Consider the following 20007-nt stretch of genomic DNA (forward strand, 5'->3'; position numbering starts at 1 on the left):
TAAGACAGCTCATGACCTGTGTGGACCCCTCTTTCCAGTTATGCTCCTCTGCAGAAAGAAGAGAGTGCCCATTCCTGACCATGGCCCCGAGAGCTTCTGCGACCTGGCTCCTGCCAGGCAGACAAGACGTTCGTTAGGTGTCGGATGGACACAGAGGAAGGAGCCAGAAACTTCACCTCGGTTGGGGTCAGAGTAGGAGGGGCTTTATGGAGAGTTGACCAGTAGGCTGAAGCTTGAGGCGTAAAGACAAGGCCCCGGGAAAGGGCACGGAGATAAGCGTCACATCGTGCTGAAGGGCCTGTGGGTAAGCGAGGCCCTTACCCAGAACTGCTGTCCTTCCCGTGGGAGGCTCGACAGGCCTGACACCCACAGAATGCCTCTGTGGACAATTCCAAAGACACATTCTTTCCTTTGCTCAGGCAGATCACATCCTAGAGGACATGGCATGAACACTGACAGCACGATCACAAATAAACTTCAATATTCCAGAAGTCCTTTTGTCTCCTGGCCACCACAGCTCCCCTCCCACCACCCCAAAATATCAGGGAGGAACATAAATCAGAAAATGGCAGCCTCTGCAGTGAACACAAAAGTGGCCTTATCATTTAAGGGGAAAAGATGGTTAATTGATCTAAATACTTTTGATTGTTAATTTAATGATAACCATGCTGATTTTAGTTAAATTGTCCTCCTCTTAAGAAATCAACAGAATCTCAATGCAACCTCACACACAATACATCTTAAGGTATTACCGCTTAATAGAATAGTACAATGTGAAATTTTTTTGTTGCTTCTTTACAACTGTCTTTATGATAGAATACAGAAAATTTGCTTGCATATTGTAGGTGAATCACTCTTAGTACATTCTTAATCCCAACATTCTCAGTATTGAAAACAAAAGAAATGTGAGAGATTTTATCGCCTTCATTAAACTCTAAGAAACAGCCTCAGACATAAGGTAGTTTTTTCATGATTACTGTTTACCATTTTATTGTTGTCACTGGTAATTTTATGAAAAACTCCAGGATTTTAATTAGTGTGTTGAGGGACCAGGTGCTTGACACCTGTTACAAGAGAAGACACTTCTTTTAGAAACTAAAGGAAATAATGAAACACATTTCCAGCTCAGGGAATTAGAGCTAATTGCAATCCATGGCATGTCGAATCACCTCTGAACTTGGGAACATTAGTGAGCACTCACATTGTTGTGTGTTTGGGACTATCAGCTTTGCCCCTATTATTAATACTATTATTATTATTACTATTATCACTGTCATCATTATCAGGTTAGCAATGACATTCAATGGTAAATGGACAATAAGAGGATTTGGTGAAATGCTATTCTTGGTGCTTGCTTTGATGTTGGTGTTACTGTTCTATTGCTTTTATCCACACACTCAAAATTCCAGCGTTCTGTCAAATGCCAGTACACCCAGTTCACATTTCTATTCCCAGGGATACTAAATTGACATTCTGGGCCAAGACAGAGGCTCCCCTGGGAATATCAGCTTGGTACCAACACACCAAGTGTAGGCTGAGCTGCCTTGTGGCTCCGAACCACCTTATGAAACCACTTCTTGTTTGGGACTGCTGGTTGGCTGCACCTGTGGCCCTGGGCCACTGTCACAGGGTAGACTAAGGCTCAGGCCCCAGTGCTAGGCTGGAGAAAGGCTGGTTGTGTTCTCCATTGCTTTTCATTGGAGAGGTCCTGCCATTTTCTAAAATATATCAAATATAACTTTGCCTGGGACTTATCATCATTTTACTGCCAGCAGCATGTTTTTGATTCTCACTGATAACAGTGTTCTCTCTTGTGCTGTCAGTTTTTGCTAAGTACTTCCACACAGCTGACTCCCTGCAGTATTGTTCTGTCACCTGCTTATCCACCCACATGCCAGACCATCCCAGGATGGCACCTAAGGGCGGCCGCACAGACTCAACTACCGTCTTGGGGATGGAGGGTTCATGTTGAATGAAGGTAACTGACATACAGCCAGCTTCGCCCATTTCATTAAAAATCAAGGAGGATTTTGTTAGCTTCTGTTGTCTTCTCTTAAAAGCCAGCACATAAGAGAGCTAAAATACTAACCTGCTTAGGAAGTAAGGGGTTCGTAGGGCCCTGCAATGGAAATTTCTGGAGGCAATGATACGTGGAGTCAGAGCACACAGTCCACAGTGGGATGAGATGCAGTGATGGCGATTCACTTCTGACCTCTTACACCCATGTTTCTCTGGTAGAGCCACCATGCAAGCTTTAATGAGGGGCATGCCATGCCCCCTGAGGACATTTCCAGGTGCTAGAAGGATTCGTCGTCACCTCCTTCCTGGTTCCTTGCAGAATGTATGTTGTTTTTGGGGTGGTTGAAGGTTCAAAGCAGGCCAGCATGCCCCCGACCTCTCCCTGCAGCCAGGCAGCACTTACTTATGTGGTTTGGCCTCTTTCCAAAAAATCAAAGCTCTGCTCTCCTCCAATATCCTTCTGAGTTCCACCCAGTTGAATCAAGACACTGATATTAGTGAATAAAGACCTTCAAAATGGTTTTGAAGTTTTCAAAAGAGGTGAAAAGGAGGGCAGAAATGCTGTTTTTTTTACTTAGCCCCCTTTGGGAACTTTCCAACTAAATGAGGCTTATCCCCAAAGCAACAATTTGATATGAAATATATGAACAAAAATAACCTAGACCAGTGTCTTGTTTACTGACGAACTGATTTCATACATACCCTTCATGCCAAGTGATTTGTGGGGACCAAAATATTTGACAACATTTACTGAGCACCTGCTCCGTGAATGATACGTGCAAGGCCCAGTGTGGAGCGCAAAAGCAGGAAGGCCCTATTCCTGTCCTTACACAATCCATTGTCAGGAGGGGCCCAGCCAGGCCTAGATTTCTGGTTTTCTGACTCTTTGCCTGGGACTCTTGCCCCTGAAGCATGCTGCTGATTCCTGTTACATCTCTAGCAGATCTCACAGGCTTGGGGCATGCGTTCAATTCTAGAATATCCTCCTAGTATCTCCATTTCTTTTTAGCCATCCTACTGGCTACAGGACTCTGATGAGATAGAATCTATGATGATCCCAGTAACAATTGGCAACTCAGAGCGGAAAGCCAGTAACCTTAAGTTCTCACAAAGGTGAGTACAGGCAGTTTGCGTGCAAAGGCTAAGCCCTGGAGAGAACACAGCTTTTGAAAATAGAAAGCAAATATTAAAAATTCATCGGCAGCCATCTGGTCACTATCAAGAGATTTCTAATGGTTTGGAGAGGTTGGCTTAAAAATTTTTAGGCTGGAAGATTAATTGACATGGTAACAAGCAGTGCATCATTGAAAACTGTGTTTACAGCATCAGAGAAAGCCCATGACCTTAACACTTGTAAACAAGGAAGAAAAGAATTATAGGGCACAACTTTGATAGCCTTGCTGCTTAAGGAAATGTCCTTCATGAGTTTGGTTAACATCCTAACAGAAAGGAAATCTGTGCTTTGACCACTGGGAGCACAAGTACTGAGTTCTTTGCAGTCTTGGGCAATATTTTTCCTAAACTAATCTAAATTTATTTCAGAAAATTTTGCCCAGGAGCACATTATATTTACACTTAGTGCTTGCATTTGTTTGCCTGGGGTTGGCTAGTGGTGGGGAAAAGTGAAGAGCAAATGGCATTGGGGATAGAGCATTTTTTCCAGCCGGTCCTGGACATGGGTAAAGGCAGGAATTACTAAGTTGGGCAGCCCCAGCCACATAAGGGACCTGCTGTACCCTAGAAAGGAGGGTTTACATTTCCCGCTTCATGGAAGGAGCAGATTCTTTTCCATTTTGATGTACAGAAGAACAGAAAACACACGAAGTTATCATCAGCGTTTCCAAAGCCACCTATGAAAAATTGGTGACTATAATCCACTTGCTAGACAAAATGTTAAGTGGACATAAAAGATTTCACCTTCAGGAAATATCTTATTATTTGCAAGAAGTACACATGCTATTTATCAAGGTAAATCTAACCTTCTTCATCTAAGGATGAAAAAATTGTGGTTTAACAATGTTCTAGCAATTGCTAAATTTTTATATAAAAAACTAGCTACTTCTGGCCAAGATGGAGAAAGAAGTGTCAGACTTACGTCTCATCTGAAACCATCCCCTCCAAACTGGCCAAATACATAAAACAATGGTTTTCAAGACATTAACATTAGGCAATGAAATGCAGTGCTACCTGAGAGTCTGAAAATAATTGAGGGGATTCCTACAATCGCCTGAGCCTACTGCTTCGAGTGACTTCCCGGCGAGTCCAGGAACCCAGTGGAGTCTTGGTAGATTCCTCGAGTTGAGAAAATGGAGCTGGGGGCTCAGGGGACTCAGGGGTTACCAGGCACAGTAGCGGAGAGGACAGAGCTCCACAGAGAGACAGTCCGGGAGACACACAGAGGGGCCCCTGTAGTTTCCAGCCAAGTTCTGGTTGGTACATGCCTGTAAGGGAGGTTGTCCAAGGGCAGGAAAAAAAACTCCACAAAGGCTTAGAGGGAACAAATCCGAGAGCTGACAGAAGGCCAAAATTTGTTCTGGTTCCTGTACTTTTTTTTTTTTTGTAAGCCAGATGGGAAACCTCGTAATTCATGGGGCATCAGTACTCAGAAGGGTTTTGCCTCAATAGTATGAGAAAATTAGCCCTAGTCTGTTGCCAATTGGAACTTGCCTAATAAAGCTGACAAGCAAGGCCCAAAATGATCAAACTCTCCCTAAGTAACATAGTTTTAGCCAAAGAACATAGCTTATGAATATTTATAGAATTAAAAAATAATTTCAGTACTCAACAAGGGAAAATTCACAGTATCTGGCATCTAAAATAATTCTCAGGCATGCAAATAAGCACAAAACCCATAATAAAAACCCATAATGAGAAACCCATAAAATTTAGTATATTCACATAAAACCCGTAATGAGAAAACGCGACCAACTGAAGCCCACCAATAAATGGCACAGGTGATTAACAGTTATTATAACTATATACCATATGTTCAAGAAGCTAGAGGAACCATTGAAAATGCTGAGTAGAAGCAAAGAAGATTTTTAAAAGACCTACATAAAAATCTGAGAGATTAAAAACTCCAATGTCTGAGACAAAAAAATATGATGGATGGGATTAAGAGTAGATTAGACACTACATAGGAAAAGAAAGATTAATGACACAAAGTTTCATAGTAGCATAACTTACAGGAGCCAAACATTGGAAACAACCCAACTGTCCATCAACTGATGAATGGGTAAACAAAATGTGACCATCCAATGGAATAATATTCAGCCCAAAACAGGAATGAAGCGCTGATTCACGCTTTGACATGAATGGACCTAAAACACATTATGCTAAGTGAAAGACACCAGTGCAAAAGGCCATATATTACATAATTCTATTTGTATGAAATGTCCACAAAAGGCAAATCCAGAGAATAGGAAGCAGGCTAGTGGTTGTCAGGGGCTGGGGCAAGTGGGGCTTGGGGAGTGACTGCTAATGGGTACTGATTTCTTTAGGGGCAAAAATGTCCTGGAATTAGTGGGGAGGCTGCACAACCTTATGAATATACTGAAAACCACTGAACTGTATACTTCAAAAAGGTGAAATTTATGGTATGTGAACTATAGCTCAACTAATGCAAAGTCTCAGAAAGGTCTATTTGGAACATTTTGCTGCCATTTTATGAAAATGCCATTGTCAAAACAGCTATATTAGAATGTCTTGTTTCCCTTATAACATGGTTTTTGCTATCAAGAAGCTTAGATATGTGGAAGAGAAACAGCTCTGATACGTTGGTGTTTTTGAACTATTACCACTAATCTTTACCACAAGCTTGCAGCATACCTATAATTCTCACTTTACAGAAGAGGAAACTGAGACTTAGAGAAGTCATGTTATTTGCCTAAGGTCATACATCACATGAGCCACTGAGCCGGGGTTTGAACCTGATTCAAGGGATTCCTACAATCGCCTGAGCCTCCTGCTTGGAGTGACTTGCCAGGGAGTCAGGAACCCAGGTGGAGTGTAGTAGCTCTACTTTGGGTTATGCAACCAGGCAACATTCAGAACACGCCGAAGAGTTTCTAGTGAAGGCAACTAAGTACGTGCCTTTGCAGATACAAGCTGAGAACCAGCAGAGAGTGGTATTACAGAGGTGCAGGGAGGAAAATTTCAGGAAGAAGGAATGATCAATAATGCCAAACACCACAGAGATAAGACAAGGAATAGGACTCATCCATCCAGACTTAACAAACATGCAGCCACTTGCGGCCCTGGCAGCAGCAGCATCAGGGGAACGGTGGGAACGGCAGCTGGATGGCAGCGAGGAGAGGAGTCATTTGTAAGCAAAGGGACAGAGACGGACTGCTCTTTCCCAAGCCTGACTTGAAAGACAGGGAGAGAAATGTGTCATAAATATGTGAGTCAGGGGAATTTTGTTGTTCTGGCTTGTTTTGTTTGGTAAATGAGAATGATTGCAGAAAATATGGTCCCTGTCCTCAATGAATTTACACATCATTAGGGGAGGGAAGTACACCTCGAATTCACCACTCAGAAAGCCACTCCTAGGCCAATGACATTCGAGGGTTCCATACAGGCACTGGTGTGCCAGTTGATCTTTGATTCTCAGCACTCTGAAGACAGGAGAATCATCCTCAAAAATGAAGGAAGCAAGGAGGGGATTCTGGGAACACAAACACTATGCCTCCCACCCACTCAAGGCTCTCCACTATTATTATGTAGCATTTCCAGGTTTCTATTCATCAGGGCTAGCTCAAAATCCACGTGTGTGGAGCTGGACTCCAATATTTCTGCCCCTTTGTGTACAGACCCTGCCACTGTGCACTGAATGTTTGTGTTCCCCCCAAAATTCATATGTTAAAGCCCTAATCCCCAGGGTGATAGTGTTCTGAGGTGGGGCCTTGGGAACTAATTAAGTCATGAGGATGGAGCCTTCGTGAATAGGATTAGTGCCCCTTTAAGGAGATGTGGGAGAGGTCATCTCTCTTTTCCTCATGTAAAGACAAAGTAAGAAGGAATCCATCTGCAAACCCCAGGAAGAGAGCCCTCACCAGGAACCAAATCAGCCAAACCTTTGATGGACTTCCAGTTTCCAGAGCTCTGAGAGGTAAATTTCTGTTGTTTAAGCCACCCAGGAGGTACTTGTTATAGCAGCCTGAGCAGATGAGCACACTTGCATGGTTCCTCTGAGAGGGAGTGGAATCTGTGACTGTGATAAGATACTATTGTCATCATGAGATTATATTATATACCAAGAGGATTATCCTTGGTGAGCCTGTTAAAAACAATTTTCTCCAGCTGGTTGCAGAGTAGGGAGTCAGAGATTGGAAGTCAGAGAAGGAATCAACACACCATTACTGCTTTCAAGATAGAATGGGCCACATGGCAAGCAGAGCTGAAAGTAATCCCTGGCAGCCAGCAAGGAAACAGAAGCCTCAGTCCTACAACTCCAACAACCTGGTTCTACCAACAACACGAATGTGCTTGAAAGTGGATTTTTTTTCTCCAGAACTGCCAATCAAGAACTCAGCCCAGCTCACACCATGATTTCAGCCTTGTGGTACTCTGAGCCGAGAATGCAATTAAGCCACACCTAGATGTTTGACCTAAACAACTGTGATCTATAGAACTAATAAATGGATGTTACTTTTAAAAAAGAAAAGGAAAGGAAAAGATTAGAGAATATATAGCAAGAGAAACTATCCAAAAAAGGGCCCAAAGAAATAACAGAGTATCGGTTTGGACAGGAGCTGTAGGACAACTTCAAGAAGCCTAATATATGTATAATTGGAGTCTCTGAAAAGGAGGGGATAGAACTGAAAAATCTTTGAAGAGATAATGGGCACAATTTTTTCAAATTTTATGGAAACTGTATACCCACAGATCCAAGAATCTTGACAAATCTCAAGCACACAAGAAAATGAAGAAAATTACACTGAAATATAGTGTTGTCATATTGCTCAAAAACAGTCACAAAGAGAACGTCTTTGAAGTTGCCAGAGAAGAAAAAGACATTATGTACAAAGAGACAAAGATAACAGCTGATTTTCATTGGGAATCATATAAACCAGAAGACAGTGGAACATCTTTAAATGCTTAAAGAAAAAAAAAATGCCAACTTGGATTCTGAACAAAGTAAAAGTATCTATCAAAAATAAAAGGAAACAAAACTGAAGGTTTTATCACCAGGAAACCTCTACCACAAGAAACGTTAAAGGACATTCTTCAGGCTGAAGAAAAATGATTACCAGATGAAAATCTGGATATACGTAAAATAATGAAGAGCATTAGAAATAAGAACTAAATGAGTAAATCTAAAACACTTTTTCCTTATTTAAATCTCTTTAAAATAATCAACAATAGTAATGGAGTGTGAGTTTATAATTTATGTAAAAGGAAATGTTTGATAACAATAGCACAAATGCCAGGAGGAGAGAGGTGGAAGCCTAATGTTGTAAGATTCTAGAACTTTACATGAAGTGATATAATATCACTTAAAATTAGAATATGAAAAGTTAAACATGTAGATTATGAACTCTAAAGCAACCACTGAAGTAATGCAAGACATAGATAGCTAATATATCAACAAAGGAGACAGAAGGAATCATAAAAACATGCAATTAATGCAAAAGAAGGCAGTAAACTAGGGAAAAAAGAACACATGAGATGAATAGAAAGTAATAGTAAACTGGTAGATTTAATCCCAATCAATTCAATAACATTAAACATATATCAAAGACGGAGCTTTAAGGTTGGGTAAAGATGCAAGAGCCAATTATATGCTGCTTGTAAGAAACCAATTTGAATATACAAATAGATGGAAAGGAGAAGTATGGAAAGAGCTGAAACTAATAGCTGGAGTGACACTATTAATATTGCATAAAGTAGATTTCAGGGAAAAGAGTATTACCAGAGATAAGGAGGGTAGTTTCATAATGACAAAGAGGGCAATTCATCAAAATGATAAACAACCCTGAACATTTATGTGCCTAATAGCAGAGCTTCAAAATACATGAAGCAAATAATGATAAAACTGAAAGGAGGAACATATTCATCCCTGATTATATTCTGAGATTTCAACAGCCTTCTCTCAATTACTGATAAACCATGCCAACAGCAAATAAGCAAGGGCATAAAATACTTGAACAATGCTCTCTGCTGACTTGTCCCATAACATGTGTAGAATGTTCCACTTAGGAACAGCAGAATAGACATTCTTTTTAAGTATGTATGAAACATTCATCAAGACAGACTTGCTGTGGATCAGAAAACAAGTCTCAATAAATTTCAAAAGATTCAACTCACCCAAAGTATGTTCTCCAACCACAACAGAATTAAATTAAGATCAGAAAGATCTGTGGAAAGACCCAAATATTTGTAGATTAAATAATGTAGCTCTAAATTATATTGGATTAAAGAAGAAATCAGAAAAGGGAAATTTGTAAATTATTTTGAACTGAATGAAGATAAAACCCAATATATCAAAATTTGTGGATTACAGCTAAAGCAGTATGTACAGGGAAATTTATTATACCAAACACTCACATTAGAAAAGAAAGACTTCATACTAATGACATCAGCTAATTAAACCCAGTGTGTGCAAAAGAAAAGAAATAATAATGATTAGAGTAGAAATTGTTGCATGTCCTTCTGCAAAATTAGTTTAGTCCTTCTGCAAAAAAGAAAAATTCAAGCCATATTTCACGTTATATGCAAAAATTAACTCAAATTGAATGGCAGGCTTAAATATAAAAACTATTACTCTAAATCTTTTAGGAGAAAATCTTTGTGTCCTTGGGTCATGCAAACATTTTTTAGATAACACCAGAAACATGGTCCATATAAGAAAAAAATTATGAATTGGACTTCATGAAAATTTAGAACATCTATTTCTCAAAAGACATTGTTAGGAGAATGCAAAACAAGTCACAGATCATAGGGAAAGAATCGTGAATCACAGAACTAAAAAAAAATGTATCAGAATATATAAAAATTCTCAAAATTCAGTAAGAAGATGACAAAAAAAACCTAATAAAGATGTCAAAAGATTTGAATGCATATTTTATCACAGAATATATACAGATGTCAAATAAACCTAAAAAGATGCTTGACATTACAACATCATTAGTTACTAGGGAAATTAAAACCATAGGAGATATCAATATATACCTATTATAATATCTGTAACTAAAAAGACTAACCATACCAAGAATTGACAAGGATGTGGAGGAACTGTATCTCTCATCAGCATTCCCATTGCTGTTGAGAATATAAACAGGTAAAGCCACTTTGGAAAACTTCTTAACATTAAAAAAAAAGTTAAACACATAGCTACCAAATGATTTAGGCATTCCACGCTTAGGTAATTTCACGGGAGAAATGAAAGCAGATGTCCATACTCCAGACTTGTACAAATGTGCATAGCAGCTTTTTCTTGTCACAGCCAAATCCTTGGGGAAAATACCCCATAAACTGAATTAATAGGTTTGTGGTATCTACACACAATTCTACCTTTAAAAAATCTAGTGGAATTCTATCCACCCTTAAAAGAAATGGACTATTGCCCCATGGATAGATCTCAAAATACTCATGCTAAGTGAAAGAAGCCAGATAAAAGTAGAGTACATATTATATGATTCTGTTTAGAGAATCCTTAGAAAATTCCTACTAATATGTAGGTACAGAATAGGGATTGGGATGGGGTTACAGGGGGATAGGCGGGTAGGATTACCAAAGTGCACCAGGACATTCTGGGGACGATGGCTGTGTTTGCTATCTTGATTGTGGCGATGGTTTCCCATGTGTATACATAGGCCAAAAGTTACTACATTGTACACTTCAAGCATGCATAATGCAATATTTGTTAATTATACCACAATAAAGATGTTTCAAACCTATAGCACCACAAATTTCGCTTTGTTTAGTGTTTACTAGGTGCAAATATTTTAGTTCTCTTATTTTCAACCTTGTAATATTCTCAAATTTTAGGTGTGCATTCTGTAAACAGTCTAAAGTCAGATTTAACAGCATATGATGTGCCCTTAATATTTTTTGACTATTCCATAAATGAATCCATCTAGTAATCTAAATCTGATTTAGTCTAAAAAGTTCAGTTCATATATATTCATTATGACATATCTGAATTCATTTCTTATTATCTTATATTACAAATACTTATTATTTATATAATAAATATATTTATATTATAAAACATCTTATTATTTATATAATAAATATATTTATATTATAAAATATCTTATATTATAAACATTTATTATATTTATACAATAAATATAGTATTTAATGTCTTATTCTTTCAGTTTCTCCCATCTTCCTCTCACCTCCCCATCCTTCCTCTTCTCTGTTTTTTCATTCTCTCCCCTTTTTGCCTTTGTTTGCCTTGAAAACTTTCCCCCACATTTCAAGTTTTTTCCTTCTCCTGGTTCTGAACTACATGCTCTAATGTATTAGTTATCTGAGAGATCTTAATATATATATTTTAACTCAACAAAGTCTAAAATTACACAATATCTTTATGCTCTAATATCTTTTACACTCTTCGCCGAACATATAAGGACCTTAACTCAAGGTGGCTTATTTCCTTGTGTGCGGGAATTTCACATTTTACTCTCCTGAGTGGCCACAAGAACTACAGCATTTTAAATTGAATTTTCAGACCACAGTGGCTGCATGGATTCTGGCTCTCAGACGGGGGCAAGGGAGGTTGGGGGTGAGAAGGCCCAAGGGAGGGCTCGCCCGCCTTCTCCTCCTCCTCTCAGAGCCAAAGCAAGTGGCCGGGCTCCTCCTGCAGGGTGAGTTTTCTTTCTCTTCTGGGTTCACCCAGTGAGGACATCCACTGCGTTCAGAAATTCCAGATTTCTGTGAGATCCTCTGAATGGATTCTCCCACCCTGCTTAGGCACCGGGCTTTGTCTCCTGACCCTCTCATGCACGGCTTTGGCTTATTTCCTATACATCTTTAATCATCTAGAGTATTAACAAGTTCTCTGTTCTCCAAGGTTTCTGGTTAACAGTGTAGCACCTAAGCATTTAGTTTTGGGATTTAGAGTGCTTGGATTCAAACCAAGACTCTACTACTTATTTCCTGTGAGTCTGAGCAAATTAATGAAAATGTCTGTACCTCACTTTCCTCACACGTAAAACGAGAGGCAATAATGGTTACTTGTCTCACAGGCATTATTGGGGGCATTAAATAAATGAATACATTTAGAGAGCTTAGGACAGTACCCGCCATACAGTAAGAACTCAAACATTACCTGCTATTGTTGCTACTATGTTTGGGCTTAAAGAAAACGTTCTGAGGTTTTACTGTCTTCTGTTCTACAAGGCCTTAATGCCTTACAATATGAATTTTCACTATAAATAATTTTCAGCATAGCTTATTCATATCTGAATGTTTCCTCACTGACAAAATAACAAGTATCTGATATTCACTGTTTCTCTGTTTTTCTTCTTCTTAGAAAATATTATCTCTTGAAGTTAGATTTAAGTCTGCTTTTCAATGATAGATAATCTTTACATGCTGTCAGAATAGCAGATCCTCCTACACAGAGAAGATTTTACCACTTAGACACAGCATGGTAACATTTTGTTTTTTAAGATACAATGATGCTGGCTCATGTCATTCAGAGTCAGAACATAGCGGCCTATGTACATCAAGCCCTGGAACAATCACCTACACCACGTGGGCTGGCGTTGTTTTACTAATGACGTTTGAACAAAATGAATTTCAAGTTTAAGTCCTCTCCCCGGATAATACAGATCACGTTGCTTAAATACCTGGTGAATGAAGCTTGGCGGCTGAAGCTGCTATTCTCTTAGGAGATGAAACAGCCGGCTTATTAGCATCTTGATCTTTTTGTACTTCTTTCTTTGTCCCTATATGTATTTTAAAGAGAAAAAAAGGAAAGAAAGCTGAAACAGTAGCACAAGTGGTTTGTGGAAAGGGAGGCTTAACAAAAGGCAAACAGAAGAAAACAATATTTGGATGATTTGTTGCCATGGTCACCACCCCCTGTGCTTCAGGAATGGCACCGTCATCCACAGCAAGGGGAATCCGGTTGTATTGGTCAGGGAGTAAGCACATGACTGTCTCTGATTCTGGTGAAAAATGCCCCTGTCTCTGGAGGTCACTGTACCCCGATGACCCTAGCAAACTGGGAATTAAACAGTCCTTAGCCACCAACTCAGTCTGCCTGCTTTCTGCTGAAGCAGATTTTCAGAAGACAGAGAAGGAAGCTATAGCTGAATATAACTGCGAATGACTCCAGCGTCATGGAGAACCCAGCCACAGGGGACGTGCTCGGCCTCTAATTAATTTCCACGCAGCCGGGCCACAGAGGTGACCTAGAGTGCCTTCAGCTCTTGGCTGCAGCAGCATGGGAAACCTGTGCGTGGGCAGGAGCTAAGGACAGCATGCAGTGCCCCTCAGATAATGTCCAGGGACAGGGACACACGGGGCTCAGAGCTTTTCTCCCTTGTGAGCTGGGCACGGTCATTTCCCTTCACATCATCTTCATCAGAAGTCACAGAACAATGAATAGAAGATTAAAGATATAAAAGAGACCTGGACGTACCTACACCCACCTCCACTTCAGCATAGTTTCTTATGTTATTTCAAAAATAAGCCCTGGTGACAGTTCCTTAGATGCAGAACATGAATGTACCACTTTTTCCCAAACCCTGCAACCTCACTCCTCTTCCAGAAGTAACCACTGATAGCAATTTGGCATTTATTCTTACAGAACTTTTTCTAGGTATTTATCAATGTATGTACACATATATAGATACAGCTATGAATTGGTTAAATGAATCACATACTATAAATTCTTCTTACCTACCCACATTTTGAAACATCTTTTTTCGTATCAGTGTATTTGTAGATCTTTTTAAAATGCCACATCATATTAATGGCAAAGATATATCAAAAGTCATTTACCCATTCTCCTACTGGTGAACATTCAGATTTCAAGTTTTAGCTGCTAAAATGGCTAAATGAGCCACAATAAACATTCTTCTACTTGTTTCTTTGTACACATGTACCAGTTATCTTTACAGAAAAAGTGCATAGAAGTGTTTTTGCTAAATTAAGAGTTTTCCCATTTGGAATACTGCTAGACACAGTCCAACTGTTCTCAGAAAGGAGCTACTCATTTATACTCCCAACCACAGTGTACGAGGGCAGCTCTTTCTATGGTATCCTATGCCCTCCTGACACGGAGGTCTCAATCATTTTAGTTTTTGCTAGATACTTAGGGTTCTCTCATACTGGTAACATGTACTTCTTTGTTTAAGAATTGCCTAATTAAACCCTTTGTCCATTTTTCTTACGGATGTATAAGAACTGTTTGTTTATTCTGGATATTAATCTTTGCCTAATATAGAAATTATATTTTCCAGGTTTTTACTTTGTAAAACTTATTTATGGTATCTTTAATTGAGCTCTAGTTTTAAATTTTAATAGGTTGAAATATTTCAAAATTTCCTTGACAGCTTTAAAAGCACTGGTATGGATTATTTACATGTGTGTGCACACAAGTGCCTGCATCTGCGTGTGTATACCTGATAGGGGGAGGGATCAGTTCAGGGGTTTTTATAAATGTGTAAAAGGGGAGAGAGGAAGGTATGTGGGTCCAACCTCCCTGCCTCCTGTTCTTCCCTCTGGTCTGACTGGTACCACTTCCCCTCCCGTCACCCCTGCCTCACCCCCATCCATCCCTGACCACCTGCCTTCTGCCCTTCCACCCACACTCCTGTCATAATCTCTGTTCGGCTTTGGACAAACTGTGTTAGTCTTGTTGATTTAAACCTTCTAAGGCATGAATTCTCTTTTGTATTTCTCACCCCCCACCCCACATTTTTTCTTCCTACTCTCAATATGCTTCTCAATGTTTAGCTCACCTACTCCCCGTCTTTCACCTTCCAGGCAGTGACACCCCACTCACTCACTGTGCTCAGGCCCCAAACATCAGGAGCCTTCTTGATTTGTTTCTTTGCTCTTTGCCCCTGTCGAGCCCATCAGCACAGCTTGCCGGCTCTCCTCTGAGACTGTATTCCAGGTCTGACCCCTTCTCACCCCTTGATGGCCTCTGCAGAGCCCATGTCACCAAGAAACCCTCTTCTTCCCTCCACAGACTCCTTCCTGTCCCGCCACCCCCACTCCTGTCCCCCTTCCACTTACTCTCCCAACAGCAGCAGATGCATTACTTCAAATCTAAGCTAGAACACGTCACTCCTAATCTCAAAACCCTCCCAACACCTCCTCGGATGCTCGGAGTGAAACGCAAACCCCTTACAGCGCCTACAAGGCCCTATAGACCAGCACTATGCAATAGAAACATGAGCCATTTACAAAATGTAAAATTTCTTAGCAATATCATTTAAAAAGTAAAAGTACAATGAAATTCATTGTCATATTTTATGAAACCCACCTAGTCAGGATCACTTCAGCCTTCGGCACTGGCCACCTTTCAAGTGCTCAGTCACTGCTGGTGGGCCAGTGGCCACCGCACTGGACAGCACAGCCCAGGATGAGATGGTCCCCTGGCTACTTCACAGAAACAATGTGGTGGTGAATTTTGGGTGTCCACCACAGGATTCCCAAACATTTGGGGAAACATTATTCTGGGTGTGTCTCATCACGGAAGCCTTCTGTATTAGTGTCCTGATGCTGCTAGAACAAGTCACCACAAATTCAGTGTTTAAGCAATAAAAATGTATTCTCCTATGGCTTTGGGGGTCAGGAGCATGCACCTGTCTCTCCGGTCTGCAGCGCTGGCTCCTCAGGAGGTTCCAGGGCAGTACCTGTTACCCTGAGTTTTCTGGTTCCCAGTATTCCGTGGCCCCTCTTGTACCTTCAAACATCATGCCAACCTCTGCTTTCTCCGCTAACACCTCCTGCCTTCCCCTTATAAGGACCCTTGTGATTACACTGGGTCTACGTGGATGACTCAGGATAACCTGCCCATCTCAGGACAAAATCCCTTAACTTAGTCATACCTGCAAAGTCCCTTTGGCCATGGGAGGTGACGTTCATAGGTTCTGGTGATGAGGACATGGCTGTGTTTGGGGGCCATTATTCAGTCTTTCACACATTCTCTAACTGAATGAATAAATAACCTCTTTCTACTCACCAAAAAGGCACTGAATGTTTGGCCTGTATTAGCTACCTGAGTCCTGTCCCTTATTTATGAAGATTTCCCTCATTTCCTCACCTCCTCCTGAATAGCACCCTTTCCTTAGACCCACTCCGCTTTCCGTGTTTTCCTTCCCCCATACGGACTCTACTCCTCGACTGGATGTGTCTCATTTGGCCTGACCAGCTCCTCTGAGCAGCACCCATGCTGACCTTTGGGGAACCGACCCTTCCCTGTGCTGTTCCACGTGGTTGCGTGAGGCTGACCCACGCGGATCTGGAGGCGGGAATGTGACCCAGGCCTGCCCAGTGTGACGGAGCACGCTGGCTGGCGAATGAACGTAAGATCCTGGATGGGGCAATGACAGCCCTATCTTGAGAGTTTTGCTGGGTTTACTAGAAAATAATTCCATTTCTGGAAAATGCCTAAGCTGGCTGGATATAAGCGTGAACTGCCACTGACCATCTTTGTCTCCACTTGGACAGCCTCTGTGACGCAGCAGCCAGGAGAGGAGGAGAGGGGCCGGGAGACAGGGGGACATCTGCGGCGACACTGTTTGAGCAACGAGGTGCAGCCATATCTCACGTTAGCACCATGACCTGAACTTCCCAGTAATGTGAGCCAAAATGCCTCCGACCTTTGGCTTTCTTTTGTGCCTAAGGCAGTCTGACTTAGGGTTCTGTGACTGGCAACCAAATGAAACCTGAACGGTATGATGCCGGCCAGAGAAAATAGCACCTTAATATAAATACACACATGCTCATGTCGTAGGGGGTCGTTGTTGGTAAAAACCATGGCTTGTGTACGTCGGTGTACCTCATGTATGTGGATGTGGAGCTTCAGAGCTCTGTAAAAGGACATATGTTTACAAAATCCAGAGCCCTACCCCGGGAGCCCTTGGGGTGGGAGGAAGGGACAACAGAGGAGGAAATGCCAACCGCTTTCTGGTCCCAGAGGAGAATTTATAGGGCTTAATTTGAAATACTCTCACTAATAATAATCACCCAAGTTCAGATGATTTCTTCAAATCCAAATGGTCCTAAAGCGTTTCACCCTAAACAAAGCAGCAAAAAGTATGCCAAAGGCCAAGTTGAAGACTGCTGCTTGGCACTCCATGCACAGTTTCTCACGTGGACAAGGGCCTTTCACAGTAATAGGAGTGACTTTGACACCTGCTGGGAGAAGACCCACATTGTGTTTTATTTCTGAACCGGACATCATAAAAGTGATCAACCCCCCGTTTATCTTGGATGCTAAAGGCGAAGACCTCTTGCATGGGAGCTGTGAGGACGTGGCTACGACTGCCAGTCAAGTGTGATGGGCTTGCTCGAGGATGAGGCTGTCATCTTAAAAACAAAATGAAATGACAAATGACAAGGGCTAATTCAGGATCCTGACTGAGCCCATCCAAGTGGGATAAAAGTTAGATTTAAGATAATAGTTAGAAGAATGCTTTATACTTGCTTCAAAAAAAGAAGTAAGCACATCAAAAAAAAAATCAAAGGGGATTTTTACAGGCTCTTAACTTCAAACACAATCAGCCACAAATTCCTGTAAGTAAACCTCAGTGTAAGTAAAGAAAGATAAGAAACAAAAAAGGATAAAGAAATACACAGGGCAATAGGCTTCATTCCGCACCCAGTCTAATGCTCCTACTACATATACCTGGGAGAGTATAGGTAACGGGCTGATTCTTCCCCTGGCCCTACAGACCCACTCCCAGGCAAGGAATATGGAAAACCGTGGAAGGAAGACGGAGAGGAGCAAGAAGAAAAATAAAACGCAAACACAGCGACAGTGCAAGCAATTATTATTGTGCCGGTGCAAACCAAAAGGAGACGGAGAGAACAAATGCATGATGCTGTCAGGAAGCAGGGACAGTGATTTCAGTTAGAGACAAACAGAAAGGTGGGACATTTCAAGGGAAGATTTACAGGGATTGAATAGAATAAAGAAAGGGAATGTTAGTTAGACAGGAATATATCAAAGAAAAGAGGAACTTGGATGAGTTATGGGAGGGAAAGAGGGAGAGAGAGAGAGAGAACAATCCAGAGGAACTGAAGGGACAAGAAGAGAAGGAAACAGTTTTAGTTGCCAATAGTAATTTTTTTTTAAATCAGAAGGAATATCTGACGTTGGTGGAGAACAGAGTGAATGAGGGGAACGATTGGAATATCAGACTCTATTTGAGAGAAGGCTGAATTTTAACTTATTTAAGGCTTATTCATTTCAACAACCACTTACTGCATGCATGAGGGTTGATGCTGTAGTTGGCAACGTACAGAGAATAAAAGGGGTGTCTGTCTTCAAATAGGGGCCCACTAAAATGAGACTTAAAATGCAGACCTACTTATTCCCTGGGATAAAACTAAGGAGTAATTTAATTCTGAAGATTGTTATGAAAAGAACAGAAGAATGAAGAAGTGGGGTTTTTTAGGACAAATATTACATTTGCAAAAGCTTTATACCTATGACCTTTCCTTCCCTGACCCCAGCCTTCCTCTCTCTGACACTTAGTCCACACCAGGCAGAACCCCTTAGTCCTTCTGTAAATGACTTCCCTCTCTCACTTGCCTCCCCAGTCTCTCAGAGCAGCCCCTTGGGTGAGATCCTCTTCACCCAATTAATCTTTGAGTCAGGAGGCCTCCTGTTTGAGACCTCACCAGAACGTGAAGCCCCCATGCTCAGATAAAACCCATTTTCCTTTGAGGCCCCACAGTTCTGGCTGGTCGACTCTAACACTGTCCCCCTGCGATCACCTACAGCATGGCCACTGCACAACACTCACCCCCAGGCACGGTCTTCCTCCTCATTCCTGGGTCCTGCCATCTGCTAAATGTCAGTGATCTCATGCATAAATCATCTGACGTCCAAGCCTTTCAGTCTTTTGACGTCTTCTACTCCTGCCAGGCACCTTCAATCAAGACCCCTGGGCATCACCCTGGACCTTGTCATCACCTGAACTTCACCTCTGAAATTCACATGCCCCACTTTCTGGGCACAACCTCTGTCCTCCAGCTGTCCCACTATTACTTCCACCCCATAAATTCACTCCCCTAATCTAGGCGATGGATCCCCTTACTCCCTAACTACCAGGCTCCTCGTGTCTTCACCTCCTTTCTTATCCAATCTAAAGTGGATCCCAATGTCATTCGCTTCTACTATCCTCTTGACCACACTTCTGTTCTCTTATCACAGAGGCAGCAGAAGCCAGCATGGTCACAACTGACTGCAGAACCCAATCCTATCCTAACCCAGCTGTCAACTTTCTGTAGCCCAGCTGAGTACCCAATGACACAGATGGGGCCCCCAAATTTATAGACACCAGCTATAACTGCAGCCACAACACAGTCCAGCAATTCTCCTATTTTTTCTTCTCATCTTTTGCATTCCTTTTTTTAAACCAAAGTTCTATACCTGTTCCTTTCTAAAAGATCATTCCTCGAGGCTTTAAACAAAAAGAACAGCAGTATTTTGTCCCACCCTCCATACACGCAATTCATACTCATGACCATCAACCTTTCAATCTGTTTTTCCTAGTATCTACCTCCATATATCTAAGTAAAATGCTTATACTGCTATTTCTTGAAACTTGTATTTTAGTCATATTTTAATAGTCTCCTACAATAGGAAATGACAGTTTTGCTCTCTGTAGGCTCCCTTCCACACTACCTTCCTCATCGATACAGTTGTGTTGCAATTTTTGGTTAAGACAAAATTCATTGTTGATCTTGTTAACAGCTACATAAATATTATTCCCAACTGAGCAATGTGCTTACTTGCATGGCTTTTTGTTTTTCCTGGATTTAATAGCTGCCTTGTTTTTTGTT

General features: G+C 41.2%; 1 protein-coding gene across 8 annotated transcripts in view; it reads right to left on the bottom strand.

The window, feature by feature from the left end:
• Positions 1-20007, bottom strand: part of MTUS2 (microtubule associated scaffold protein 2) — a 507260-nt gene that overhangs the window by 120491 nt on the left and 366762 nt on the right. For all 8 annotated transcript variants that reach the window (XM_057489951.1, XM_057489952.1, XM_057489957.1 and 5 more), the window contains one exon: positions 12822-12920. In XM_057489951.1, the coding sequence (XP_057345934.1) occupies positions 12822-12920 (99 nt within the window). The remainder of the gene's footprint in view (positions 1-12821; positions 12921-20007) is intronic.

Source organism: Manis pentadactyla, chromosome 2 (genome assembly GCF_030020395.1).
Source record: "Manis pentadactyla isolate mManPen7 chromosome 2, mManPen7.hap1, whole genome shotgun sequence".
Lineage (NCBI taxonomy): Eukaryota > Metazoa > Chordata > Mammalia > Pholidota > Manidae > Manis > Manis pentadactyla.